This window comes from Cynoglossus semilaevis, chromosome 14 (assembly GCF_000523025.1).
Source record: "Cynoglossus semilaevis isolate Cse_v1.0 chromosome 14, Cse_v1.0, whole genome shotgun sequence".
In the NCBI taxonomy this organism is placed as follows: Eukaryota; Metazoa; Chordata; class Actinopteri; order Pleuronectiformes; family Cynoglossidae; genus Cynoglossus; species Cynoglossus semilaevis.
Window position 1 is genome coordinate 15662982 of NC_024320.1, and position 27738 is coordinate 15690719.

General features: G+C 38.3%; 2 protein-coding genes across 2 annotated transcripts in view; one reads left to right on the plus strand and one right to left on the minus strand.

The window, feature by feature from the left end:
- Nucleotides 1-115: 115 nt before the first annotated feature.
- Nucleotides 116-27738, plus strand: part of nid2a (nidogen 2a (osteonidogen)) — a 68292-nt gene continuing 40669 nt past the window's right edge. The window contains exon 1 of the mRNA XM_017038941.2: nt 116-844. The gene's annotated coding sequence lies outside the window, so the exon portion shown is untranslated. The remainder of the gene's footprint in view (nt 845-27738) is intronic.
- ptger2a (prostaglandin E receptor 2a (subtype EP2)) overlaps nt 23528-27738 on the minus strand; it is a 9399-nt gene continuing 5188 nt past the window's right edge. Inside the window, exon 3 of the mRNA XM_008325330.3 lies at nt 23528-23855. Coding sequence (XP_008323552.1) covers nt 23568-23855 — 288 coding nt within the window. The 3' untranslated portion in view covers nt 23528-23567. The remainder of the gene's footprint in view (nt 23856-27738) is intronic.

The following is a 27738-nucleotide window of genomic DNA, read 5'->3' on the forward strand; positions in this document are numbered from 1 at the left end:
GTGTTTTGAGGTCAGTAAACACACACACACACACACACACACACAAACTGTGATGTATTTCCCCAGGTTTGTTTTCATTGACTTGTGACTTTCATTTCCCCTGTGGTTTTTGTGACTGCTTCACCTTTATCTGTGATTTCTGAACAGTGGATGTTTTTTATTCTTTCACACAGCTTGTACAGGAAGTGAGACTGTCAGTCTTTTGTCTCTGTTTTCTGAACTAATTTACAGAAGTACAAATAGATTTAGCTGAATAAAGCACTACTGTATATAGTGTATATATCTTTATCTCAAAGCTAGCTATAGCCTTTTATTAACTTTTGCTATACTTTGAGTGGGTAGCTTTTTAGAGCCATATGTTAGCTTCATAAAGTCATATTTAGGTCAACTTCAGCAATCTGGTTTACAGGGTGGAGCTGTTGGCCATGAAGGTTTTTTTTGAACTAATGAAATATGATATCTATATGAAATATAAATCTCTGAACGATATTTAAAGGTAAAAATTACGCATTTTTGATGAATTAGAAATCATGTCAGAACGAGAGTATTTTGTATTATTGAAATATTCTTCGGTTATATGCAGGAGCGCTTACAGCCACAGTTAATTCAGATTTGTCAAAACCCCAGGTGCAGTTAATCGCAAATTAGCTGAACTTTAGCCACAATGTGAGTCAAACTAAAACCAATAAACTACTAGCAGCTCACAACATGTAAGATTTGGACCGTTCGGTGAAATATGACCGTTTTCAATATGTTTGTCTCGTGAATTAATGCAAGAGTAGGAAATGTGTAAAGATTTACCACCATGGACTCTTCACTAAGAAAGTATTGCTCATTGAAGAAGGTGAGTAAAATATTTTAAAATAGCTGTCAGTCTATAACTGTTTTATTTCAATTGTGCTGCTAATTTGTGCTATTTTTTAACTTATTTTCCTCTTTGTGATCTGTGGCACTAAAAAGTTTACAATTGATGTCGCTAATTTTGGCGTTTTTCCATTAACTGTCCTTACTTTTAACATTTAAGCGAAATACGCGTTCTTTTAAGAGCTATTAGCATAAAATTGTCGTTTTTGAAGCCGTTTTATCGAATATGGAAGGAGCGCTGTCGTCTCAAATTTTGTAAAGTTGAAAATTAAAATTTCATAGTGGTTGTTTCGTATGTCTCATAACTAGCAGTTTGGTAGTAACCCAGTAGCATTAACCTAGTATACTGTACGACTGTAATACTGCTTTATCTAAATATATAAAGCTGTTTTTCTTATTGGCACATTTCTTTGGTCATTTTTGGGAAAATTTTGTAGGGTATTTTATTTATTTATTTTTGGTTCTGAGGTTTTTAAAGGCTATCTTGTCAGTAATAAACAAATAAATTTGGCAATATATTCAATTGTGTGATTTCAGCCTCAGATTTTTTTCAGATTTCTTTCGTTTCTTTGATCTACAGTAAAAACGTGAATATATTTTTTTTTATGTCTTTCATAAAAATAAAAAATGTCAGAGAGTTAAGTTTGAAGCTTATCACTTAGACAGCTTCAGGCTTTTACAACCACAGATGATTTATTGATTGATAACTGTTTGATCCAAAATGTGTGGACAGGAACCAAAGGCCTGCTGGAGTCAGCTATGCTATTTCAGAAATAGCAGCTGGTATATCTGAAGTGAGATTTCTTATCCATGAAGTCAGTGCTCACTTGTCTTTGCTCTGTTTTAACCAATCAGTGTCAAACCTGTGAGAATGAAGCAGAAACACATGATGTTTAAAAGTCAAGGCCAAACTAATCGCTAGGAGATCCTACAGCATCATGGCCTGGAGTTTGACCATGTTGTTATTTTTAGCTTTTTCGTTGAAACCAGAGAAATAATTCCAAGTTTCTGATCACAGCTTTTACTTTCTTGAAAACTGTTGTTTTGATTTTCTCAATGTTTTGAGCTGAAGAACATGATTGATTTTCACTCATGTACGCCAATCGCTGCTCCGGATTGTTTTCTGGTTCTGTCTGTAGTTCCTGCAGTGAACGAGTTAATATTTAATAGTACAGGTTTATGTGGTTTATTTGCACCAAGTTCTGGGTACTCTGTTTAATTTATAGCTTCAGTTCCTGTTGGGAAGACTTGCATGATACTCACATACATATGTATGTATGTACAACTGTCCCTTAATCTGGAGTTGAACAAATAGTCTCTAGCTCTTGGTTCATTTACCTGCAGTGGAAACAGAATTCTGCTGTGGTGATTGTTCTTGGATAGCAAGGGAATCACAGCTTAATAGAATTGTACCAAGGTATTTGTTAATATCAGCTGCTTTGTTTACTTTACAAGAACTGTTTCACACCAGTGTCAATAGTTTTTAAGCTGTTTTACACATATCATCTCATGAGATTTTCTTCAAACATGTTCAGGCCTGCATGAACATCATCACATGTTCATGCAGTGTTGAAGCTCAGTCTTAACTGGCTTCCTTGAGGTATCTTTTTTTTTAACTGCCAACAGTGTAGACAAACAGAATTCATATTAAAATAGGTTGACATAAAACCACAACACAGATCATCAGCTGTTGGTACAGAATTCCTAGTACCGTGTTGCCAATAGCGCTTCTGGAAGACTGGAAGACTGGCAGACAGTGCAGATGTTTATTTCTTTAGGTCATTATAATAAAAAAGTGTGGATTAAAATAATATCTTAACGCATAACCTGACCTAAACTTTAGTCCAACATCAGATGATTTGTTACAGTTTGTTGCTCAGAGATTTAAGCAGTCATAGCATAACTGTCTCTGTTGTCTAAGTCTGTAACATCGGAAAGCAAACAGTGTCAGTGTCATTAACAGTAAAAGCCACAGGTCAGAACCATCAGTCAGCGATGCTGAATACATTAGTCTAACTGGATCATACATCAGGCCACACCACATGGGTGATGACATCACTGGGACCAGACCATGTGGATCATTTCCTGTGTGCAGGATGTGGCACGTCAGCACTTTTGAACACAGTTCATACCAAATCATATTACTGTTAAATATTCAGACGTAAGCTTTAAAATAACTAAGGGTGTGCAAGAAAACTACTTAAAATCATTCAAAGTTGGACCAGAAATATTTATAAGTGAGTCAAAGGAACATTTTTAAAAATAGCAACATAATCTTTATCTTAAAAAAAAAAAATCCAACCAAAATGTTGTCTACGAGTGTGATTTGTTAAAATCAGTTTAATCTAATAATTAAGACTAAAGTATTGTGCGAGAAAAAAAGTCCTTTCTGTTGACAGTAATTAGTCAGTGACCCTCTAGGTGGCAGTAATGTATCTTACATGGTTCTGAACTGCTGGTAAAGGGTAAAGAAGAGGCCAGTCTGCAGACGTAAGCAGGGTTAGCTCGATCAAACCTTGAAGACTAACTCTCAAAGGCAAAGCGTTCCAAATGATCCAACCGTAATTGACCTCAATTTTGTATTTCTAGGTGAAATGTTTTGAGGGGTTAGATTAGGGTTAGATTTATATTTAATATTATATATTTGAGAGTCAGTGTATTTGAGTCACTGAAGTTTTTAATGTCTTGATTAGCGTCCAATAAATACAGAGAGAAGCTTTGATCCTGAATCCTTACTGTCCACATCCAGTATTAACAACTCTGTTTTTATTGGAATATGAGCAGAAAAAAGGGGCATCAAATCCTGGAAAAGTGAGAAGATTAAATTCCACAAACCACAAAACAAACCAACTTTTATGCACAGAGAGAGAGAGAGAGAGAGAGAGAGAAAGTTTCCTGACCCTCGCTCTCCTCTACAGCAGGCTATTGTTTCTCTTCCCAGAACTGAACCCATAACAGTCAAGTTCAGTCTTAAGGTCTTTAGCAAAATTCCTCAATCTATTACTTTTACTGGAGTTTGATGATGAAGTTACTTACCATTGGCCAACCCTTGGATTTGGTTAGAAAGTGTTACTTTAGTGTGTCCAGTTGCAGTAGCCATCAACCACAACAGGACAGCAAAGGCAGATTAAATCTTTGAAAGTTTAAGTCTTGGGCTGTTTTTTTTTTTTTTTTGTTGATCTGGATGCTTGTTCCTCTCAGACCTGAAAACATTGCGAGCCTGACAACATAGGTCACCAAGCTTTTTTTGGCCACCAGGTGGTTGGATTTCAGACAAATATTTTCATGGAGCCATTGTTAAGGCGCCATAAAAATAATCATATACACTCACAATAACATTGATTAACAGCGAGGGTTTGATATGCGATAACCACCTGTGGTGATAAACCCATCCTACAGCTTGAATACACCAGTATCGTTCCACCCCACAGGAAATTCTACTGTTAAACTATTTATCATAGGAGCTGGATGTTCTTCTTCTGTCTTCCCTGTGGACCCATTCCCTTTTTTAAGAATCTCTATAAAGACTTTGTTTTGACAAACTTCTTAACGTGTCAACAAAAAATGTGGTTATTTTTCAAAATGGAACATCTCTGACAGTGATAATCAATAAACAAGATCCACAGCCCAGCCCTGGTCAGAAACCTAGTGTTTTTGAACCTCTGCCGTTCAGTTAAAGGTCCTGTCCGATGGAGCTGGAAATATATTTTGCCCCAAAACAGAACTGGTACTTTCTACTCATTCCAATCATGATAATCTCTAATATTATTTCCTGGGAACAGTGCTTGCAGTGAAAATGTACATACTGTAACAGTGTGTAAAATCCCTCACCTGACACTTAATCTTATTTAATCTTAATCTTATTTTCATACTGCTGTGATTCACGCTGTGATCCACCAGTACAGTACAGCACAGGAAGGCCAGGAAATGGCGTGCTGCTCTAAAGAACACTTTAGACACAGAGATCAGACTCAGATCATCTGCTGCTTTTTCTTCACCTCTTTCACCCAGACACCTCTTCCCTCCATTTCTGTCCCCACTCCCTCCCTTCAGGATCCTGGCAGCAGCACAATGAAGCACCTCTTACCACCTATTGAAACCATTTACTGTGATAATAATAGATCTCTGCGTGTGTATACATGTGTGTGTGTGTGTGTGTGTGTGTTGTTGGACAAATGTGAACAAAGGCCCTGAGTGTGTGTCAGTGACAGAGAAAGATAATTCTGCCAGAACTGAGGCTAAATACAGAAACCATCTGATTCAAGACTTTTAAATCCAGGGACAGTTGGGGCTAATAAAAAGTTAAAGAAACCTGTCTTTTTTTACAATAGTGAAATAGTACATTGAACAAACACAAAGTTGTGTCTGCTAAATCTTGAGCTTTAGAACAACTTTGCTTAAATGGGTCACAACATGAAATAGTTTTGTTTTTTTTTCTCAAGCATTGCTCCGTGGCTGATGGTGCCTTTGTGCCTGTGCAGTAGGTAATAAACTCGCATACAAACATTTTCTTGTCATATTTGTAAAAAGAAAAAAATCTGAATCAAATTAAAATTGCGTACAGATTGTAACCGAACTGTCACAGAAACACGGCAGAGCTTAAGCCTCAGTGATGGATAATGAACTTTCATTAGAATTCCTCAGGTTTCCTCCTTTCATCTCCCACTTCTCTTTTATTGCTCTTTAAATAGATCGTACATGGTGATGTAGGTCACTTTGCTTTTCCTTTTAGTTTAAGGTGTATTGAGGTCCTGAGATGTGAGCTTTGTTAAGGTTTCAGGAACAGGAATGTAAACTTTTAAAGTTTTTCAAACCCATGTTTGAAAAACTTTAAAAGTCTCCAGAGTGAAAGGGAGGCACTTCTGTAGCTATAGCTCTTTTGTGCCTGGTGGTGGCGTTCTGCTTGGGAAAAGCTGCAGCTGCTTTGTTATTTTTTTTTTTGTTTTGTTTTTTTTTAAGGTTCCTGGGTTCAAAAATAACTTTTTTAACAGAGAGTGATTTTTTTTTAAAAAAGTATAAGGGAGTCATTATTCGAGAAAGTTATTTATAGTGCAGGACTTGATGATTGTTTATGGCTCATCTATAATTATAAATCACCAAACTCTGAGTCCAGCTTTTCTCTTACTGACAGATGAAATACAATGGATCATCTGAAATACAAAGAAATGACAAATGAAAGATTTTTGTTTGACCATAAAACGGAGGAAAACGGCTGTCTGGAAGAAGATCTGTGAGCCCACCGTGGCAGCAGGTTCACAGACGCTCCACCTGAGCTGACAAAACAGTTTATCATCACTGTTGTAGAGGCACTATCCATATTAGAGGGATCTATGGTTAAGAAATATGTTTCTTTCATTTTGTACCAATGTTGCAAAGTCTGTTGTGTGAGCAGCTGTAAAACCTCAAAGAAAAGTCTGAAAGACACCTGATACAGACATGTTTTTAATAATCCCCAGGTAAATAACCATGGACATTAGTGAGAGTTCAAATCAAATTATTTCAGAAAAATGTATGAAAAAGCTATGTGATATGGGGCATCTATTTTTAAAATATAAAGGCAATTTCTACATGTCTAAAATGTCCAGGTAGGCTTCCATAGCTCCTACAGCTGCTTTGTTTTATGAACATACAACAGGAGGTGATACTGTGGAAGTGGTCCAGGGTAAGATCCATGTCTTGTTACAAAAGGTTGGGGACTGTCCTCTATATAGTTATATGTTTGGTTTGAAGCTGTGGGCTGGTAAGACATGTCCCAGGAGTGGAAAGCCTTCTCACTGTGTGGAATTTGTCACAACATTAGTGTTTCTGATAAGGGACTTCTCCAGAAACGTTGTGTCATTTAGACTAAAACATAAACTTTAAACCCAAACCCCAGCTTAAAGTGAACCTGCTGCAACTCTGATCACACCATCCCACTGTGATACTGGAAGGTAATGGAGGACAGGTCCAGATGAAGGAAGTGCAGGCCGATGGATGTGTATTAAAAGCATCTTTAGATATTTTTTTTATGTCTAAATGTTGGTATGGAAGTGATTTTATAGCAGAGATGACTGACATATCTGAAACATCGGAAACACATGGAGCAGAGTTTTAGTGTCAGCTTTAAACATCTAAGCACAAGCACATTTTCTCTAGAACCGTTTAGTTTCATCCTGACTCGTTGCTGCTGCTGCTGCTGTTGGATCATGTGAAGCCCTAGTCGTTAGTCAGTGACAAATGGATCTCATTGCCATCTTTGATCCTCAGCCGGGATCACTTTAAGATGACGGTCTGATAAATTTGTCCAAGCACATGTTGTGTGTTCACAGTTAATCATGGTGGAACAGTCAGACCAAGATCCATCTGTAGACCTTCTCTGGATCATCATTATTATTAATAATAATAATTGTTAAGATAGTTTAGATGAGTTCCAGACCTGACAGCAGTTGAAGCAGTTTGACTGACGCGGTGACTTCTTTTTATCCAACATTGACTAACTGAGGGTAAAGGTTTCTAATTTACACAGATGAAGTGTTGACAGTCCAGTGAATGTCAATCAAAGAAGAGCCAGACCTCAGAGGTTCTTTTCAACCATCTGTATAAGCAGAAAGTAACGAATGTTTCCACAGCATGGTACCTGTTGAACCAGGAACTGTTTTCAGGTTTGTAATGGCTGCCTTTGTTCTCCACATGGTACAGATAACAAACACACACACACAAAAAACTCTTTGGCATTGAAGACAACACAATGTAGTGACCATCTCTGGGCCCCACCTGGTCCTTGTTGTGGAAATTCAAATACTGGAGCTCCAGGTACCGTGGATCTGTATTATTGACCTGGTAGGCTGTCTGAAGATGAAATCTGTGAAACCACAGGATTTCTGCCCAGATAGTTGGTTATGGATGGATAATTTTGCATCTAAATGTACAGCTGTCACCTTTAATCAGATTAATCACAGGGTAACTGTGAATTTATCATTATTGATCACACCTGTTTTTATTTGTGATTAATCAAAATCACAGTATTAATTCAAAGAAATTAGGAAAATGTAATTTTTTTATAACCTACACAAAATATACGATCTAGTTAGTGAAAAAATATTTTTCATTTAGTTTCATTTATTAGTGTGCATCTTAACAGTGGATCGTAGTACATATTGAGATTCGTGTCATCCGTAAAAACATTACTCAGTCAAATCCATTGGACAAACTTCTGACTGCTGTGCCAGGGAGGCTGGTCTGAGGCGTCCGACTGGAAGTTGGAGCCTCAGCTGAATGAGATGGTATTTAAAGTTTGCATTGTGTGTGCAAATAATATGTAAATCAACTGTGTACTAGAACAATGATAAGTGGAAGGACAGTGGAGTTTATGGTTATACATGGATATATGTTGTTGTTTTTTTTACCTGCCTCCGTCAGCTTTAACTAAAAGTCAATAGAATTGTTAGAAAAACAAAGGAAGTGCAGTGGAGGTCAGCAGTAGGTTTGTGACCTTTCATGACACGAGGAAATGCTTTAACTGCTGCTGACGCTGCTGCTGCTCCTCACTGTGCTTTGGTTCATTATAGATTCGAGATTAGAGAATTCATCTATAATGTGATCTAAGGTTTGTTTCTTTCTGGAAGGTAGGAGGTTTTTTTTTCTGACTGCAGATAATTCCATGTATGGTGTTTACTGTAAGTTTGAACTTCTACCAGAAAGAATAATTAACACAGCAGTAAAACCAAACAACATGCAGATTGGTTTCTTTGTAATCACACATCAGACAGAACTCACAGTCTCAGTGTTTACACCAAGGAACGAGCTTTATCTACCTTGATGTTTCAGGTTTTTTAGGTTCTACCACAATTTCTACAGTAGATTTGTGGCAAGAGAGAGTAGCTCCTCACTGAGCCTGATGTTGTGACAACTTGAATCTATTCATGTTCAGATATTGTAGAAAACCTGTCATAATGGGAAAGCAAAGATGAAGCCAGAGTGGTAGAAAAGTACATATTTTAAAAGCTATTTTAGCAACTGATCAACTAATATAGCTTAAAGGTAGAGCAAACGTTTGCATATCTACAGAAAAGTCTTTCCCACAATCAAAGTTGACATTTGTTGACTCAGATAAAAATTCTGTCACGTTTAATGAACTTTATCTTCAAACTTCTTCTTTTTGAACTGACAAACGTCATATTTCTTCCAGCAGATGAGGAAGTTCTTCAAGTTCTGATGTTTTCCTGCAGGACAGATTTTGTTGGTTTTTCTCTGTCTTTCTGCCATTTTATATTTATTAATATTTGACTTTTCTTTTATCCCATAAATTCTGTTTTAATCCCAGACAGACTGAAAAATATTTTATTTTCTTCTTTGTGCTTTGGGAGAAGCATCTGGAGATCATTCCTCTGAGCTTCTTTGGCAGATTACACTCTCTGCTGCCATGTATATAAACATGAGCAGAAAAAGCAGCAGCAGCAAAAGAAGGGCGTTTGGTTTCACATGTATTTTGAGGATATCTTCCTGTATCCATTATTGTAGTCAGAGGCCAGTATGAAGCTGAAGATTCTGTTGGACAAAAAAAACGTCCGTCCATCGTAGAAGACGCGTAAAGACACTAGAACAATTTCCATGCTGTTTGCTCATAAGTGGTAATGAACTACGTACATTTAGCTCCTGTTCACAGTAATTATCTCAAAGAACAAACAAACAGTCTGTGGTCTAATGGCGGGAGGATCGGGCTTCTAATCACAAGTGAACAGTTAGGGACAAGGATTTAACTTAGATTAAAAGATTGTTGACTCACTAGGACTGAACAACCACAGACTTTTTTACATTAGTTCCTAAAACCTGTGGACTTTGACTTTATAAGTTCCTAGGACAGCAGTGATCAAAGACTTGGACGTGGATTCAGATTTAAGCTTTTGGGCTTAAGATAAGGACTATCTGTAAAGTTGTCGAAGATCAGAAAGTTCTGCATATTCTTCTACATCTTAACATGTGCATACTGTTTGGAACACATACACACTCATCGTGGTGTGTTATCTGGTGGTGTGAAGGTCACTCAGTAGCTCTGCTATGAACCTCCTCACTGAGGCCCGAGACCTCCAGCAGAGAAAACATCCTCCTCTTTGTGCCTCCTCGTAGAGGAGCTGCTAAACATCCTCCTCCAGCTCTGTTCCTCAGGAACGTCCTGATGTTATGTTTTTGATGAAAGTGCGCACATGCGTTTGCGTGTGTGTGTGTGTATACATTATTGTGTTGGATGACGTCAGAGTTTTACCATCTCCTTTGTTTTGCCTTCCCTGCTGAATCTTGCAGCCACAGACACAAGCTGATCCTGAAGCTTTATTAACGGTTTTTCTCCTGTCATCATTCTGACACATGCATAATCCTTCAACTGTACTATGTTTGGAATTACCTGAAGTGTAGGGGTGTGAGGTCACAAGAGTACAAACCTTTCTATATTCAGGTAAATTCATAAATCAAAGTAGATGCAATAACTTTTCTACATCCATTTAATCTCTTTCTTTTCATTTACACGCAGTGAAACACAAGGAAAAGTTAGAGAAGTCAGCAGCGCAGAGGGTAGCCTGAAGACACGTCTTCTGGTCAGAAGAGCAAGTACAGCTTAAGGCAGGCCACAAACAGAGGTAAACAGACACAACTAGCTTTAAACCCAGTAGTTTACAATAAATTAATAAATTGATAGGTAGAACGTTATTAATCTGTCTGGAGTTCCCTTCAGGACTTAGACAAATAGCATTCACTGCTACTGTTATTTCTACACATGATTAAGAGAAGCACATTTTTTAAATTTTACTCTGGTCCTGTAATAGTAATACTACTGCTGGAAATACACTTCCTGGCCAAGATCTCAGCCAGTTTGCCTAGTTATGTGTTTTGCATTTTGCTGTTGCTGTGGTGGAAGAATACAGAGGAAATTTGTATTTCAACAATTTCTGATAAACAACACAGTTTTAATGGGGAATTCTTCACCTAAACCTCAAACCACTACAGTATTTGTAATCATGTAACACATCTGAGATTATTCTTGAGAATAGTCTAGACCTGTGGTTCTCCAACTTTTTTTACTGTGTACCACCTGAGAAAACATTGATCTCTCTGAGTACCACCATGATGACCAACATCAGAGTATAGCAGCGTAGGCCTTCACTGTTAGCTTCCACCACAGGAGAGATGTTTAGAAATGGTTATGTTTAAATGTTGTATTAATTGTGCACGGTATGTTTCAGATTTATTCAATTGAAAATGTAAATGTGAAAATGTGAATTTTCCCTGCTTACCACTAGAGAGCACTCGCATACCACCAGTGGTACACGTACCGCAGTTTGAGAACCACTGGTCTAGACCTTATTTGTCCTTGTTATGGACCTAAAAAGTATTTATTTCCTTTTTAAAGTTAAATTAATTGCAATTATTTGTTTAACGTGAACAATTCTGCAGTCACTCTAAATTAAATATTTTAATAGATTGATATTCCTGAAATAACGCTAACAAAGTTTATACTTAAAAAAAAAAAAATTAAACCAAATGTCAAAGCTAAAGCTGACCAAATTGTGATCGATTGATCTGGCCTTGATCTGGCCTTGATCTGCTCCTCTGTCAGCGTGATGGATGGTGTCATTGTAGTCACTGCTCCTCTGCAGCAGAGGACGTAGTAAACATGAGAAGCAGTGTGTTTGCGTTGAACCATGGAATAAGAACCTCCTTCAAGGACACGAGAGCAACAACGATGTTGAGTCCTGGTCTGTGCACCGCTGGAAAGACGATGTTAGCATTTTGGTTTAACACAAAAACAACAATGTCGTGTCACTATTTTCCCGATTTTTTTTTTTTTTTTTTAACACACTGCTGGATCATCGAGAACTTCTTCAGCCAGCCTGAGGCCTGTAGTACGCCAACATATGAACACTAATATCTGAATGTTTCCCATGAATATATGAACATATATTTGATCTCTGGATCTAGGAGGCAGCGGGGGTTCGGAATGTGCTTGTTTTCTTTGTGGATGTTCTCGTTGTACTGATAATGTCATGCTAAATGACATGGACTGTATATCAAAGAGATACTGAATTCTAGAGAGGATTAGACGAGTGGCGTTAGAGCAAAATCATCAATCACAGGTTCACACCTCGTTCTGTGTGAGATTCAGATATTCTACAGAGGTTTTCTTGAGGTACAGGCTCCACCTACGTTCTAGAAATATGCAGGAGTAGGTTAATTGTTCAGTTGAATGTGATGGGAATGTTTTGTTTATTTATTTGACTGTTTTTGACTTAAATGGAAGACCAGTTTAGCTTTCTGTGTAGCAACATTTACAGTGACAAATAAAGCTACCTCGTTGCATATACCTCAAACATTTGGCCAGTAGTTAAAAACAGAAAGAACAAAACAAAGACAACCTTGTCCTTTAGATGTCCAGGGGTTTAATATAATGTTACATTACATAAGTGTGACTGTAAAGAACCATTAGCCAGGAACCATTAAAAACAACAACAAGCGTTGACAGATGCATCCAACAATTTAGCAAAGCTCATAATTATCTTGTTACATGCAAACAAAATTAGGGAGAGAAAGAAAATAGTTTTCATTCCAGGAAATCATTATGTAAAAAGACATTTTAGTAACAGGCTGAGACGTGTTAATAACTGCTGTGAAGGTGTACAATAATGGATGAAAAGATGCAACAAGTGGAAACGTAACCTTAAATAAACCTAAAATATTCATTCAGGTTGTCAGATCTAACAGCTCTGAGAGTGCACTGGCATGTGCACTCGTCTCGGTCAAGTAAACACTAGACTTAATAACACAGTTTATTTTATGACTTTACACTCTTGACATTCTTAATTATTGTTTGACAAACACATAAAATTGCCTTTTGACAAATTACTACAATAATAAAGTTATTTTTACAAAACATTTAAGCTTTAGTCAAATAATCTCAGTTTGGATGCTAAAGGTTACTTCAAGATTAGCTTAAGGTGATTGAAGAGTTAAGTAGCTGGAATTGCTAAATGTTGGCCAAAAACAACTGCGTTTGGTTAAGAGAAAAAAACAACCAAGTTTAAGCGTCGTTTTAACAGGCATGAAAAACTTGTTACTAAGAAATACTAGAAAGAATGCTAATGGGGAAAAAAGAACTTATTTTTAACTCTTATTAGAATTGCTTTAAATTACAATTTGCAAAATTAATTCAAATACAAAGCTGAAGGTTAGCTGACAGGTTGACTGATGGACTTTCTGGTGAAATAATAAGTCTAGTTTTTATTTCAGTCTTGCTGAAATGACCAACATTAGAATTCTCCTGCTCGTTCCACGTTCAACTTATAAGTGATCCCATGTTTCCGTGCTGCCTGTGCTTACGTGAGCAACAGACTTGCATTGCAAGACCAGACATCCTATTTCATAATCTTGTAACTACACACTTTTTCTAAATGTTGTATTAATTATGTATGGTATTTTCAGATGTATTCAACTGAAACTGTTAATGTGAAAATATGAATTTTCCCCGTGTACCACTAGAGAGCGCTCATCTACCACTGGTGGTACGCGGACCACAGTTTGAGAACCACTGTTCTAATGCAACTGTGTTGCAATATATGTGCACAACAACAAATGGGTTCCTTGACCTACATTTCAGGTTTCTGCAGATGTATTTCCCCACTTTTATGACAAACAAAACTATAATATAAAATTCATAACCGTTCTTAAATTTTGGTCAGGGTGTCTGTTGAGGTGTTAAATAAATGTGATTGTTTCGTATGTAAATTTGCAGAAATCAATCACACGATCTAATTTTTTTCTACTGTTGTAATTGTGAAAAAAAAAAAACAACTGCTTTTTTTAGTCAAAGAATTGACTCAAATCTTCCACTGGGCTGAAGCTCTTATGACGTGTCAGGAGAATTGAGTGAACAGTGAGGGTGGATTTTCCTGTTAAATCATCTGAAATGTGGCTGTAAAGTCCTGAGGGAGGAGACACGCAGCAGATAAGCAGGAGGAAGTGTCAGTTTTTATGGAAGATGGAGGTTCAGAAAGAATAGAAAACAGAAGAAGGTGGATTTATGGAGGGTGAGGTGATTGAAAGGCAGGGAGTAAACCAAGATAAATGGAAGCAGTTTAGTGCTGGGAAAGTTAAAATGATGGTGAAGTCTTTGATATCATCCTAAAGTGTTTACACCTTCAACAGCATCTGTCTGGGAATGTAGTTGAACATTTACCAGTGGAGGTGGGAAAGATGAACCTGAAGTCTTTCCCCTTTGAAACATGTTTTTTTCAGGTGCCTTTTAATGCCTGTAAATTGGGCGGTAAATTTTGGACCTGATGTCCTGATGTCCTTTGGCACATTGGTCTATTGGGAAATAAACTGGAAGCTGCCTTAGAAATGACTGAGACACGATCGAACATTTGTTTAAGTTTTGCTGAAATATGGATACATTAATTGTCTGTAGCTACGGTGTAGTTGGATCAACATCCTGAGACACTAAAAAGGACAAATAGGTAGAAGATAAATGACTCAATTAGATTTTGTGACGTTTTTACGTCTTTATCAATACTCTGTCTATCTAGTTTCCTCTAGCCAATTTTGTGCAGTGTGTCTTGTTATCCAGCTCACCTCATCAGTTTCATCTTTTCTGCTTTCCGACAAACATCACCAAAATCATCAGACTGAGTTTGTAACAAGATGGAAAAAAGAAGAGTTACTGTGAAAATGAATGTTTGTGATTCTCTGCCTGATTTTGGACAAACTGCTCCAAAAGACACAGTTTCAGACCAAAAACAGCAGCAGGCCCGATGTCACATGTGTTCATGATAAACTGAGACTCATTCATCATTTACTGTCTCAATAAAAACTGCAGCTCCTGGCTCTAAATCCTTTGGCTGGTGTACGTCTGAGAGGCTACACCTCCTTATTCATGAGCAGGAAGCTTGATTTGTTTGACAGCATCTACAATCATGTGGCCTCCTGGTATCTGTCTGCTTTATTAGAAAACCGCTATAAGATGAAGAAGCAGGAGGAGGAGGAGGAAGTCATTTCTTGCCGCTCTTTGGGAAGATGTTTGAATCTGTCGTGCTGTAATTGAACTATCTGCGGTCAGCAGGAGAATTATTGTGTGTTTTAAACAGTGGATCCTCCTGGGACTCATTGTCCTTCACATTATTGATCCACAGGAAACCGTCTCCACCACCACTGCCATCAGAAAACCTCTTTGTCCTAAAGCACATTCCTATAACAACATGTCGAGGGGAAACAATACAACAACACAAACATCACAATCAGTAATTTTTTTTCTTCTTCTCCTTTTCTTCCCTAGTTAGATTGAAAATTAAAGATTTTTTTTCTTCTTCTTCTTTTCTTCTTCCCTAGTTAGATTGAAAATTAAATTTATTGACATTAAAATGATTGAGATTTATTCAACATAACAATTTGTACCAAACTGAACATAATGTGTTTGTTTCACGAATTTGTAAAGGAAAAAAACAAACAAACAACAAAAACCAAAACGTTGTTATGGTCTGAGTGATGATGGGACTAGAACGTAGTAGTAGAGTTTCAACTTCCTGCATGGAGACAGAGGTGGATGAACCTTGATGCTGTGTCATGTTTGTGTCTATGCCTGGATTACGCACAAACCAGTTTCTTCCTGACATGTTTGGACAGGACTCCTTGTTGGCTGACAGTGAAAACACACCCATGGGTGCAGGAATGTTCACGTTCATCCACCTAAAACTCTGTTCTACTATCACTGTCACTGCCAGTGTTCATTCTGCTGGGTTTGGTTTCAGTCTCTGCTCTTGAACCTACGATCACTGAGGGATTACTGGGTCAGTCAGAGAGTAGGAGAGCAGTAAAGAGTTTGTTTGTATGGTCTTCATGGAAAACGAGTCACGGCGTCTCAAGAAGTGAAACTCTTCCCTGATCTGAACTAGTCCCACCAGAACTGTGACACGTTAGACACCTCGCAGTTTGTTGTGTTATCTTAGGATCTTAGTTTTTGTCACCAATGTTCTGATTAATCAGGAGAGTGTGGGTGAAATGTGTTTGTGAGATTTAGGCTTGTGGTTATGCAGTAGGATGGAAAATATGGCTTTTCACTTCTGTGTGAAAAGTTTGAATAAATGAAGAGCAGCTCTGGTTCACGACAGTCCTTCAACAGTTATATCATGTCCATGAAGATACAGCCCACCTTTGTGAATGTGTAAAAATAAAGAACCTCCTTAACCTGTATGAGGCATTTAGTTCATCACTGGAGGCTGAAACAGTCCTGGTCCTGTCTACAGCACCTCAGAAAAATCACATTCTCCTGTTTCTTTTTTTCCAGATGTTGAGACTGTAACTATATTGTAAACCAATATGTACCAATATTGTTTGTGTTCATTTTCTTGTTCTTTAGCATTGTGCTAAAGAAGCTATTTTTTTAACATCGCTGCCAAGTCATAGTAATTTCTGCAGTCATTTGGAAAGCACTCGATTCAGACTGACTGACATTTTGTTGTTGTTTCTCAGTAAGCCTGGTCTCTGGGTAGACATAGTTATTTGACCTATTTTCCTCTTGTTAATAAGTACAATTTAGGAAAAGGTTAGCCATCTTGGCTAACTTTTAATATATAACAATAATATATCAACAAACAATGTCTAGCACCAGACCCTACTTGTTTAAACACAGACGTGCTTTTTGATATGTTAGTTGACTCCTTTTTCAAAGTCCTGCTCTCAGATCACATGTATGTCATGGTCAACATCCCAGTTATCAGAAAGTGGAGACAGAGAAGACATTTGGATCCCGCTCATCTGATAAAATGTCTGGCAGCATAAATATTGACTTACTTGTGTAAATCACACGCTCTTCACCCAGCCTCATCATCCACCTTATCATATCAGTGAAGCTGTGCAACATTAACATGTATGTACACACATCTCTCTCTCTCTCTCTGTGTGTGTGTGTGTGTGTGTGTGTGTGTGCTGATGGTGTGTGGTTTCTGACTGATGTCAATATGTTCCTCCGGCTGCTCTGAGTACCAACCACATCAGACAGTCAGAACATTTACATCTCCAGACAGCACAAAGGTTAGGTTTTTAACGTCATTTAAAGGTCAATAGATATTAGTGGAACTTTTAAAATTCAGATTTCTCATTTCCACTCCTATCAGGCAGTTTATAAAACCTTTGTCTTACTCTTTTGACGATATTTCACACTTTTAGAAATGTTCTGTATTCATATAAGTTTGATCTGATGTTTAAACACAGCTTTGACTAGTTTTAAGTTTACATTGGAGATTACAATGAGATTACTGGAAGAGTTTTTCACATTTTTCTTTGGCCAGATTTTAGCCATTTTTTTTTGTTTGTTGCTCAGCTGTATCTTAGAACAATGGTTATCTGACGGGAGGTTAGCTCAGTTAACGTGTGTTAAAAAAAAAAAAAAAGCATAAACAGAATGTGATGCTGTGTCACCACATTCTGTTGAACTAATGACATTTCTGTCAATCAGAGTTCATCTGTGGAATCTGTGGTGATCAGATCTGGTTCCAGTGGATTTTCTCACAGCTGGTTGAACTGTGTTCCGTCTCTGATCTTTCCACAACAAGTGTCCACAGAGAGTTTGTCACCACAGTGTGTCAGTGTGGACATTCGTAAGTGAAGCAATGTTTACTCTGTGAGCAGAGGGGAAATCCTGCTGCTAACTGTCAGTCAGTCAGACAGTCAGTCAGTCAGTGTGTGTGTGTGTGTGTGTGCTTGTGAGAACATGACAGTTGTGTGGATGTCACACTGTGGTGTATAGAGGAAGCTTTCCGATGATTCATGGACAGATAGCAAAGACGTTCCCTTTAAATTTCCTACTGGGCATTTCACTCAGGCAGGAATCAAGACTTCTGATCAGGGATGAAACATTGTGGTCCCAGGGTTCCTGTTAAATCTCCCAAAATAGCAGCATCACATATTTGGTCTCCACTTCCAGCCACATTTATTTATTCACATTCTCTTGGTTGATGTATGAATCAAAAATGTGTAATGTTGTGAAATGAAAAACAGATGTTGGATTTGTCTCTTGAAGCCAGACTTTGTTGTTTCTATACGGAACAAACGTGGAACGCAGGCAGTTCCAGAACTGCAGTCAGTGTTTGTTGTTAAGATGTGACTCTAAAGATCGTAAAGACCAGAGTTTTCTGCAAAATGATGCTTCGTGATGTGGCGTCGTGACACAGACAGGTAGTCTGGTAGGTAATCAATTAGAAACAGTTTCATTTACTAAAAGTACAAGCAACTATACATATATATGTATGTACTGGACACACAAGGCTTTTTTCTCTTCAGAATCAGCTGTTCTTGGACGATCTGTAAACTGACGGGCATTTTTCACAGCTGAGAACAGATGCTGATTAGATAAATATGGCTACAACAATAATTCATTAGAACTGAAGCAAAGCTTGACTGGACAAACGTTTTATTGACAGCCCATTTTAGAAAACAGAGATTGAGAGCCGTCACAGATTGAGAGTATGTACTTTAATACAAATTCCAACTTTTTTTATTTCCTTTTTGTTTAAAGCAGAATTAATATTTAAGAGACTGGACTTAGAATTAGTATTCCCTGTTTCACAGACCAGCAACTGACACAAGTCACAGACAATCTCACACACACAAATCCATACACCTAGCTGCTATGCTGTGGTCGTGTGAATTTCTGGAAAACAAGAGAGAGTCATTTTCTGTATTATACTTATTTTTAGTTGCTGATGGATCTTCCAGGAATTTTTCTCTCTGGACTTTTAACTGTGAACATGAACAAAGCCCCTCCTCCATTAGCCATCATTTTATTTCCATGTCTTGTTTTCCCCTCAGTTTACCTTTTGCGGCTTTAGCTTTTGATCTGGGGACGCTCACTTTAAGTCCTCCGCTCTTTGGATTTGGATGGAGGCGGGGGGACGTCTAATGTCCAATATGTTTGACTCCAGTCTTTAGCCTCCTTTCTGTGCTCTGAGGATTTCCAAAATATCTGAATGTGATCACAGGCCCTCAGGCATGATTCTGCTCATTTTATAAAAGCTGTAAAGTGACCGGGGAGTTGAAAGTGTTTATTTTTTAAAGATAGAATTCTGCTTTGAATCAGGTTTTTATTTTTTGGTATTATGCTTGTCGGCAACAGTCCAAAATGTATCATCTTCTTGTAAAATGTAATTTCTTTAGAACTAACCAACATGGTAACTCAGATATAGATCTTACTATAAATACCAAAAACTTAAAAACAGGATAGTATGAGATATTTTAATTCTATCCTGAGAGCAGGAAATAGTCTGATTCTTCTTTCTAGTAGACAAACTTGGAAATGGTTATAGGATTGGTGCAAAGTGTTTTTTTAAAAAAATTGTGATAATAATATTGGGATTTTACTCAGTTGAAATTGAGTTGAAGAAAAGACGTGTTTTTTTTTCTCTGACAGTGTTAGACCCTTATGTCTGTGTTCAGACTCATCTTTTTGTCTCCCTCTCTCTCTGTGACCTGCTGAAAACCTGTTGAACAGTTCTCTCCTCTGGCCTCTAAGCACAGACATTGGCTGATCAGCCTCTCACGATACCAGGCAGAACAGAATCACCACACGTCTGACTTGAGGTCTGATGCAGGAAACTCCTCTGTTTGTCTTATCAGCAGCAAATATTTGATTTCTGAGAAGTAAAAATGGTGTTGCAGTAAAAATCCACCACATCCCACGGTCTCATTACGCCATGATGTCATTAACAACATGTAGAATGAATGTGCTGTCAAACCGAAATATGTCACTTCCTCCCTTCCTGTGACCTCAGTTCAGAACCACAGGAGAGGAAACGATGGGATTAACAGAGCCAGGGTTAATTAATAATTAGCGAAGAATAAACTCAGTTAGTGCTGATAATCTTCCTGACGTCTGGATCTAATGGTTTATCAGCGGACACGCATGATTCACAGGAGGGAATTATCAGTAATTAGTGAGTGAAATTACATTCTTGTCAAACAGTGATTCAGTGATGAAGATGCAGGTTTGATTCCCTCTCACAAAGACATGGTTCTGTTCACTGTAAAATGTTATTTTCAGTCAAAATGGCTGTATATTTGCCATAAATGGAGTAAAAAAAACTGGGCAGTACTCTCAGTAGTTAACAATAGTAAAAATCCAAGGTAGTGTTTTTGTTTGATGACACAACAATATGTGAGTCATCTGAGAAACGCATCAACAACACAGGAAGTGGTTCTGGTGTAACTGCAAAGACACCATTGAAAATACCCACCTGTATCTACTTTATGGAACTTGTTTTCACTTATACACTAAGGTACACTCAGTGTAGTACCTCTTTATTCTTCATATTGCAGGAGCACGCAGAACTTTCTCAATATTTGTACAAGAGCTGAACAGGAACTGTGGTTGTCCAATCATCTGATGTTTTACATGATTGGCTGTTAGTTCTTTGAGTGTGTGTTGGTGTGGTTTTTGTGTGCATGTTCCTAAAGGAGGGAACCACATAGTTTTGCCATCGCTACAGTTCTTGGTACTGTATCTCTTTTTTGTAAAACATTTCTGGATGCTGCCATCAAAATGATAGGCATGAAAAATGTGATCAGGAAATCAGTTGTGGAAATTATATTTATGATTATCAATGAACAACAACCATGTAACCCTGGGCTGGTGTAACATGTGAAGTTACAGCAACAGTTACTGGCTGCAGTGGGAAAAACACGGCATGAAGGAGGAAATGACTAAAAACACGTGGTTTAGAGTGAAACTGAAGCTGTTAATGCTACATCTGGAAACCATCCACATTCTGTGCATGTGTGTGTGTGTGTGAGTGTGTATGTAACACACACAAATAGGTCAGAGCAGGATATTTGGAGGATGAGATGTTTATTTACACTAGCTTGTAAAACTCACTCAAGTTATAATTAGTTTGCAATAAAGTTTGGTTGTACAATGGATGACATCATCACACAAACAAACACAAACTCACCACCAATGAGTTGTTCCTCAGGAAACAACACCTGAGGAATGTAAGACGTAAGGATCTAAATATATTGTATATATGTTGCACACGATGCAAATTCACATCTGCACTCCCCAGTTACCCTGGAGAAACACAAAACTAAAGTCTGTTTTCTGCTACTTTATGATTTGTTAACAGAAAATGACAAAGAGGACAAAGGTGTAACTGGAAAACACGGCCTGTGTTTGACTGTCCTGTCTGTCCAGATCTGACGTCACATGATGGAAAGAATCAGACAATGACTTTAATATTCCTCAAATAAAGTGTCTCAGTCACTGACAGACCAACGTGAAGTACAGGGGGGTTTGTTTTCTGCCATTTGTATTTTCTTTTCTAAGAATTATGAGTAAATCAAACAGTAGCTCCTAATAGTTCCTTAATAGTTCCTGTATCTATTGACACTGTGAACGGTTCAGGTTCTCAGGTTTCATGCCAGGACCCTGTGATAAAAACATACTGACTGGCAAGACAAACAAGACAATGACTAACAAGCTCTTTTACCAACACTCAATAGAAATGGAGTGGCAGGCAGCTTAGTCAGGTCAGCCTTTATTCACCAGGTACATTATAAAACCAACTGAATGCACAGTTAAATCAAGCTAAGATTTCTTAGTTCAAACCCTATAGAATAACGTGTTAGTGTTTGTGATCATAGAAACCCTGCTCTGACTGACTGTCTTTTTGTTTTTCACTGTGGGTATGGGTTTTTTCTGTGTACTTTGGTTCCCTCCTTCACTCAGATTGGGCATTAGGTTCATTGTTCATTCTAAGGGACAAACGTTCGTCGTTTGTCCCTTTTAGTGACCCTATGATGGACTGGTGACCGGTCCAGGGTGTACCCTGCAGCCCCCCTTAAAGACTTAAAGAGAGGTAGAGATGGTTTGGAGATCTCTGCACAAACAGGCCATTAAAGGTAGAATCGTTCATCTTTAAACCCCAATCCCTGAGGAGAAGAAGAATGGATGGGATTGCGTAGGAGGTTTATCTTTGTAAAAATAACATTTTAAAAGCCCTCATAAAATCTGTGAAATTAATTGAACTAAAGTTGTTAATCATGGCAAAAATCATTCAGGGTCATCTGAAATGACCCCTCCCTCATGAAGGTCTGGGTTCCATGTTTTTCCACCAGAGAGCCTCCCTCATGTACCATAGACCAAAACCACAGGTCTCATGTTGCTTCATACTCACGGTGTCATGGGGAGTTTCTATATTTCTTTATAGTATTAAATCATGTATTTGTTTGGTGTCAGTGAACACCCTGTTACAGATTGACACAGAAACAGTCAGATTAGAATTAGGATTTTTTTCCGGAGAACAAACGTTTTCTCGTTGTCTATTGGATGCATTGGTCTGGTCAGACAGCTTGTGTTTATTAAAACCTCCAGAGAGCAGTTTCATCCTAGTATCTTTATTTAGGGAAAACACATTAAACATCATGTGTCTCCCTGAATGCCACAGACTCAGATTGATCTAATATGATTTGTCCACAAATGTTATTTTGGAACTGAGTCTTTTTTTTTTTTTTTTTTACAAAGCACCATCATCTGATTACATCTGTCCAACATTTATTCATTTGCAACTTGTTTACATAAAGAAATGTTTCTGCCATCATTTAACATGTACAATAAACAGAAAAGGGAATGTTTTCAAGTCAAACCTTTAACTGCAGTCTCCATCTGGTATAAGGACGGACAAATAAAGCTGATGCAGTTTGGCCTAGAATACAGGCAGAACAGCACAAACAACATGGAGATTTGCACTGAGGAAAAGTACCAGGAACTCTCTGTATGACAACCCACCTGCATGAACTAGTGTTTCCACCAATTAAAAGTCTGGTTGGGAAGATGATAAAAACATGTCACTAGTACTAAGCACGGGTACATGGTTTTCTCTAACTGGTCGCCTTGGTGGAAATATCTCTACTGTTGCTAGTTTTAGGTTCTTAACCTGCAATGAGATGTAGTTCCGGTACTATTTTGCATTCCTTCTAAATGTTTCCATAAACATACTGCAGTGCCAAGCACTGTACCTGGTTCTAGATATAAATACTTGCAATGAAAATCTACATAGTTCTTGGTACTCACAAAGGTTCCTAGTACCGCAAAAATAGTCATTTTTGTCTTTTTTGGTAATACTTTTTGTTTTGTCATGCAGATACTGAAGTTCCAGTTTGTATTTGTAGCTCCTTGTACTACTACCTGCAGGGGAACACACAGTACCTAGGACTAGTTCCAGTGATCAAAGTGGACGTACCTTCTGGAATGGTCTTTTGTATCTGCAGTGGAACAAACATAGTCCCTCGTACTAGTTCTTTTTCGTTGCTTGTACTATGTCCTGCCGTGGGAATGTACACACGTGTTTCTCAGTGTAGTTCATGTGATTACGTTCTTAGTTTTTGATACTTGTTTAACTTCTTTGTACTGATGTGTCCTTGACCTGGAAAACCTGATAAGTTCTTATCAAGTCCACAGAATAAGACTGTAAACCTGGAAACACCCTGTGATAAAATGATCAAATTAGAACCTTTGCCCTGAGGACCTGATATCTGGCCCCTCCCTGGACTCTTCACTTCATGTTGAGAACAATATGTCCATTCATGTGTCCAATAAATAAATATTTATATATATATATATATATATATATATATATATATAAAAATATATATATACTGTATATAGACAACAAAAAACATACAAAGTTCTGTCAGGGTCATAGAACTTCAGAACTCTGGTTGTTTTGTCTGTAGTCCAACTTTGAGCGAGACAGTTGGATGGTGTTAGTCTCGTCTCTGCCCATGGACGACTTGAATATAGAATGTCTAGAGGACAGGAGCGGAGCCTGGCAGACGGAGGCCCAGCAGAAGTGCAACACACTGGGGGACAGGAGGATGAAGACCCACGGGTCAATGATGGGGTTGACGGAAATGAAGCGCAGGGCAATGAGGTCCAGGCGGTGAGACTCCACCCTGGTCCCGATGGAGTTGATGTAGACCCGGATCTGAGACAGGGAGAGAGAGTACGAGGGAAAAATGAGCGTGGAAAGAGATTAGCTGCCAAGGTCTAATCCCAGCGAACACAGCCACATCCGAGCAAACATCCTGGTCATAAATCCCACACTGGACCATGTGGAGAGTGGAACCTAATACTCACTACTTCTGTTTGAATGTCACGCTGATACTCATCAACCCTGATTAGACTCTTTGTGGTGAATGTCAGCTGTTTTTAATGTCAGGGTTGTTGTTGAGTACAGAGTGATGTTCCACTTATTGGAAGATGAGGCCAAAACAAAAAGCAGACGACTTTTTCTTACGTCCTTGTTCCTAGAAAGTTCAACTAGGAATAAATCTGTTTGGTCCACAGACTTCGGCCATATATTTTGGATGGTCAACTCTGTCTGCCCACAGTCAGTCTCCTAATGGTGCTCTCCCTCCGCCTCTTTTTAACATAATCCTTATCCCCATAAAGTATCAAGCATCTTTCAGGAGAATTCTGAGGCTTCAGGTCTTTGTCATCACAGTCACACGGCCCATGTCCTACGGCTGTGGGATCAATTCTTTTGCGGAGCAAAAATTAACTCGACTTTCTCACAGAATTCCATCCAGACATAATATGTCAGTACGTTTAACAAGTGGAGACTTCAAGATCTCCAACATCTCCACTGTTGACACAGAGCCTGATTTGTCTTCTAGAAGGCAGTGATTCCAGCTCACACAGGATGTTTACACTGACCAGAGTCGTGTTCTGATTTAAAGGGATACTTGGACTTCTCTTAGCATCTTCTTTGTTTGCTTTTCAGACAAACACCAGCAGCCGGTGCATTGTGGGGCAATATTTAATTCTGGGGCCAAACCGAGCTGAGATTCCGTTGCCGATATCCGGCATGAATTATTTTAGGAACCATATTGATTATGAAGGACATTAACATTTGTGGCTACTTTGACCTGATCACAGAGGTAAATACGAAGGGGCCATGTTTCTATGTTTTTTTTAGTTACACTGTTGAGAAGGAAATAAACAGAGCCGGATGAAAACGGAACCTCACTGGCAGCGTCAGGGATGCAGCGGTTTTCATCTCACTAATGAATAAGACATTTAAGTTCAACATTCCAGCTCCCAGTCTGTGTATGGAAACGGCTTTTGATTAGCGCTGCGCTCAGTGCAGCTGCAGCGGTGGCAGCAGCAGCAGCAGCTTGTCACTGATTAGCTCCTGCTCTGTGGTTAAGTGATGTCTCAGTTATCTGCTACTGCAGGAACCAGCAGGAACCAGCTGGAACCCAACTCACTGACCACAGGGACTGGAAGCAGCATGTTAATAGGATCTGTGGAGGCGTTGACTGGTCTACAGGTTCCTACAGGTTCCTGCTGTTCTTCCTATTTGAGGTCAGGGGAAAAAGGCTAATAAAACAGTTCTGGGACTGATTTGTATTTAAACCCATTTTGCGAGCTGGGAGAACTCTGCTTTTCATTGAGTCTGACTATTAACGATCTTCACCTCTGACTTTCACTGAGTCTCTGGTTACTTTGAAGATTAACACATCAGTAAAGACCGAGACATTTGAAACCATTTTGGTTAAAGTTAGATATTATTAGGTTAACAGAGGTCAACTGTGTTTAGACTATGTCTACGGTTATGGCTAACGGTTAGCCATTTGAGCTAACTTTTGTGTATTTTATCATTATTTATTGTCTCCACATTCAGCACATATTACTGTCATAATTATTCATGTATGTGCAGTAACAACATGTATTTTAATGTTTAAAACTTCACAACTTATTTACATCTATCGTTAGGATTTTTGGGGCTAACCTTTAGTTATCTTTTGGCTAATTTGAAGCTTTTTTAATTCTTGTCCTCCTGTACAAACGTTAGCTGTGTTTCCATGACCCAGGCAGGAAACGTTACATCACTGCAGCGTTTAAATCAACACAGACTCCAGAGACGTGTGGAGTAAAAGATGAATGAAGTGTGGTGTCGTTTTCAGACAGAACCACATTGATCACAGCTGTGATCAGTGACACAACAGACTAAAGGTGAGAGGCACACAGAGGTGATGAGGGACGGAAGATTTATTTCTTTTTTATTTTTATCTCTTCTCTTACTGAAACCAAGTGTAACAAAAGAGGAGTGTGTGTGTGTGTGTGTGCGTGTGTGTGTGTGTGTATATGTGTGTGTGGTGGTCTCTGGTAATAAATAATAGAATTTCCCTGTTGTGTCATAAGGATGAATGTGTGGCCTCCAGACCTGTGACTACACTGCAAATATAAATCACTCAGTAATAACTTAAACCTCACAACTTTAATCCTTGGTTATTGTTTGGTTACATGATCTATGAAAATGTATTACTCTATTACTATTTGTTCTGTTAGCACAGAGATGAATATTAAGTCAAGCCAAGATAATAATAATAATGTCAAAGAGCTGACATTAGAAAAGTAAGGAGAACTGGAAACAAAAAGTTTTGTTTTTATCTAGAAATTCTTGGTCAAAACTCATTCCGCATAAATCAAATGTAGGTGAAATGTTTTCCCAGCAGATGGAAAATGTCGTCCAGAAGGTTAATGTAGTCTTTTAGTAGACATATGATCTGAGCAGAGCTGGCTCAGCTACACGGCAGAGGGATTCATATTTATTCATGAGACCGTGTTCTCATTAAATGATGAATTTATCACACACCGAGTGACAGAAATGACCCTGTGGCCTGGGCCTATAAACTATCTGGTAGGAAAGACCAGAAGACATGGACTGAAGGCTGCATGTGGGAAACACTGTTCACTTTTCCCCCTGTTGTTAGCTAAGATAAAGTTTATTATTATTAAAACTGAATATGTAATAACAGCTGAAAGTCAGTAAAAGCTTCAGATTTTCTTAAGAATATATTAAACTGAACCAAGTTGAAAGTGAGTGAAGTGAAAGTTAGTAAAGTAGGAAGCTAGCTAAGAAACGGAAGCTAATTTACTAGAAGTTAGCTCAATTTTTAAGACGAGCTGAAATATGATGACAGAAATAAAGATCACATCACGTCAGTTGCAGTAGCCTGAACCATCTCGTGAGCTGAACATTAAGCTAACATGAAATGTAGCAATATTTCGTTTCACAATACCATTGATATTCCACAGTACTTTATTGGTTTTGTTTTTAACAATGAACATGCAAATATTCATGACTTTGGTTTATTTATTATTTCTTCTCTAGTGTTCCAAATGTAGTCACCTGATGTTAAGTATGTAACAGCATTGGGTGTCTACTGGACTGACAGTTTTATTACAATTAAATTGTTTTTTTCTCTATCACTATATATCATCGTGCCAATAGTATCACAGCACCTGTATTGTGATACCTACTGTATCGCCAGATACACAGCCTTAATTTACTGCGTGATTTAAAGTATTGACACTGACCTGTCTGCTTTGATCAGAGCTGATCTTTTTTTTTTGACTGATCATAGACTGACAAAATGTCTATTACCAAAACTCTTTTGCAAAACAAAGTTGAGCAGACCATTCCTAGTGACCATACCTGGTGGAACCCACACCTGTTCAATCCATTGCTTGAAATCATAGTAAAGATTGTGTTGAGTTTAGCGAACAGGACACTGAAGCCCATCCAAATTCGTTTGGTTGGTACCACAGCTCAAGAATCCAAGGGATGAAAGTACGACCTAGGTCTGATCTCATCGGCCTCAGCCCCAACAGCACAACATCTTTCATGAGGATCTGTTCAAAGAGCTCCAAACCTGATATCCTTCACCGCTTGACTGCACTGATGAATTCTGTCCATTACAATTAGGAAAAGAACCAGTGACAGAGGAAACAGGCCGAGTCCAGTTCTAACTGGAGGGAGTCTTTCTTAGCGAAGCCAGGATGAACCAACCTTAAGATTC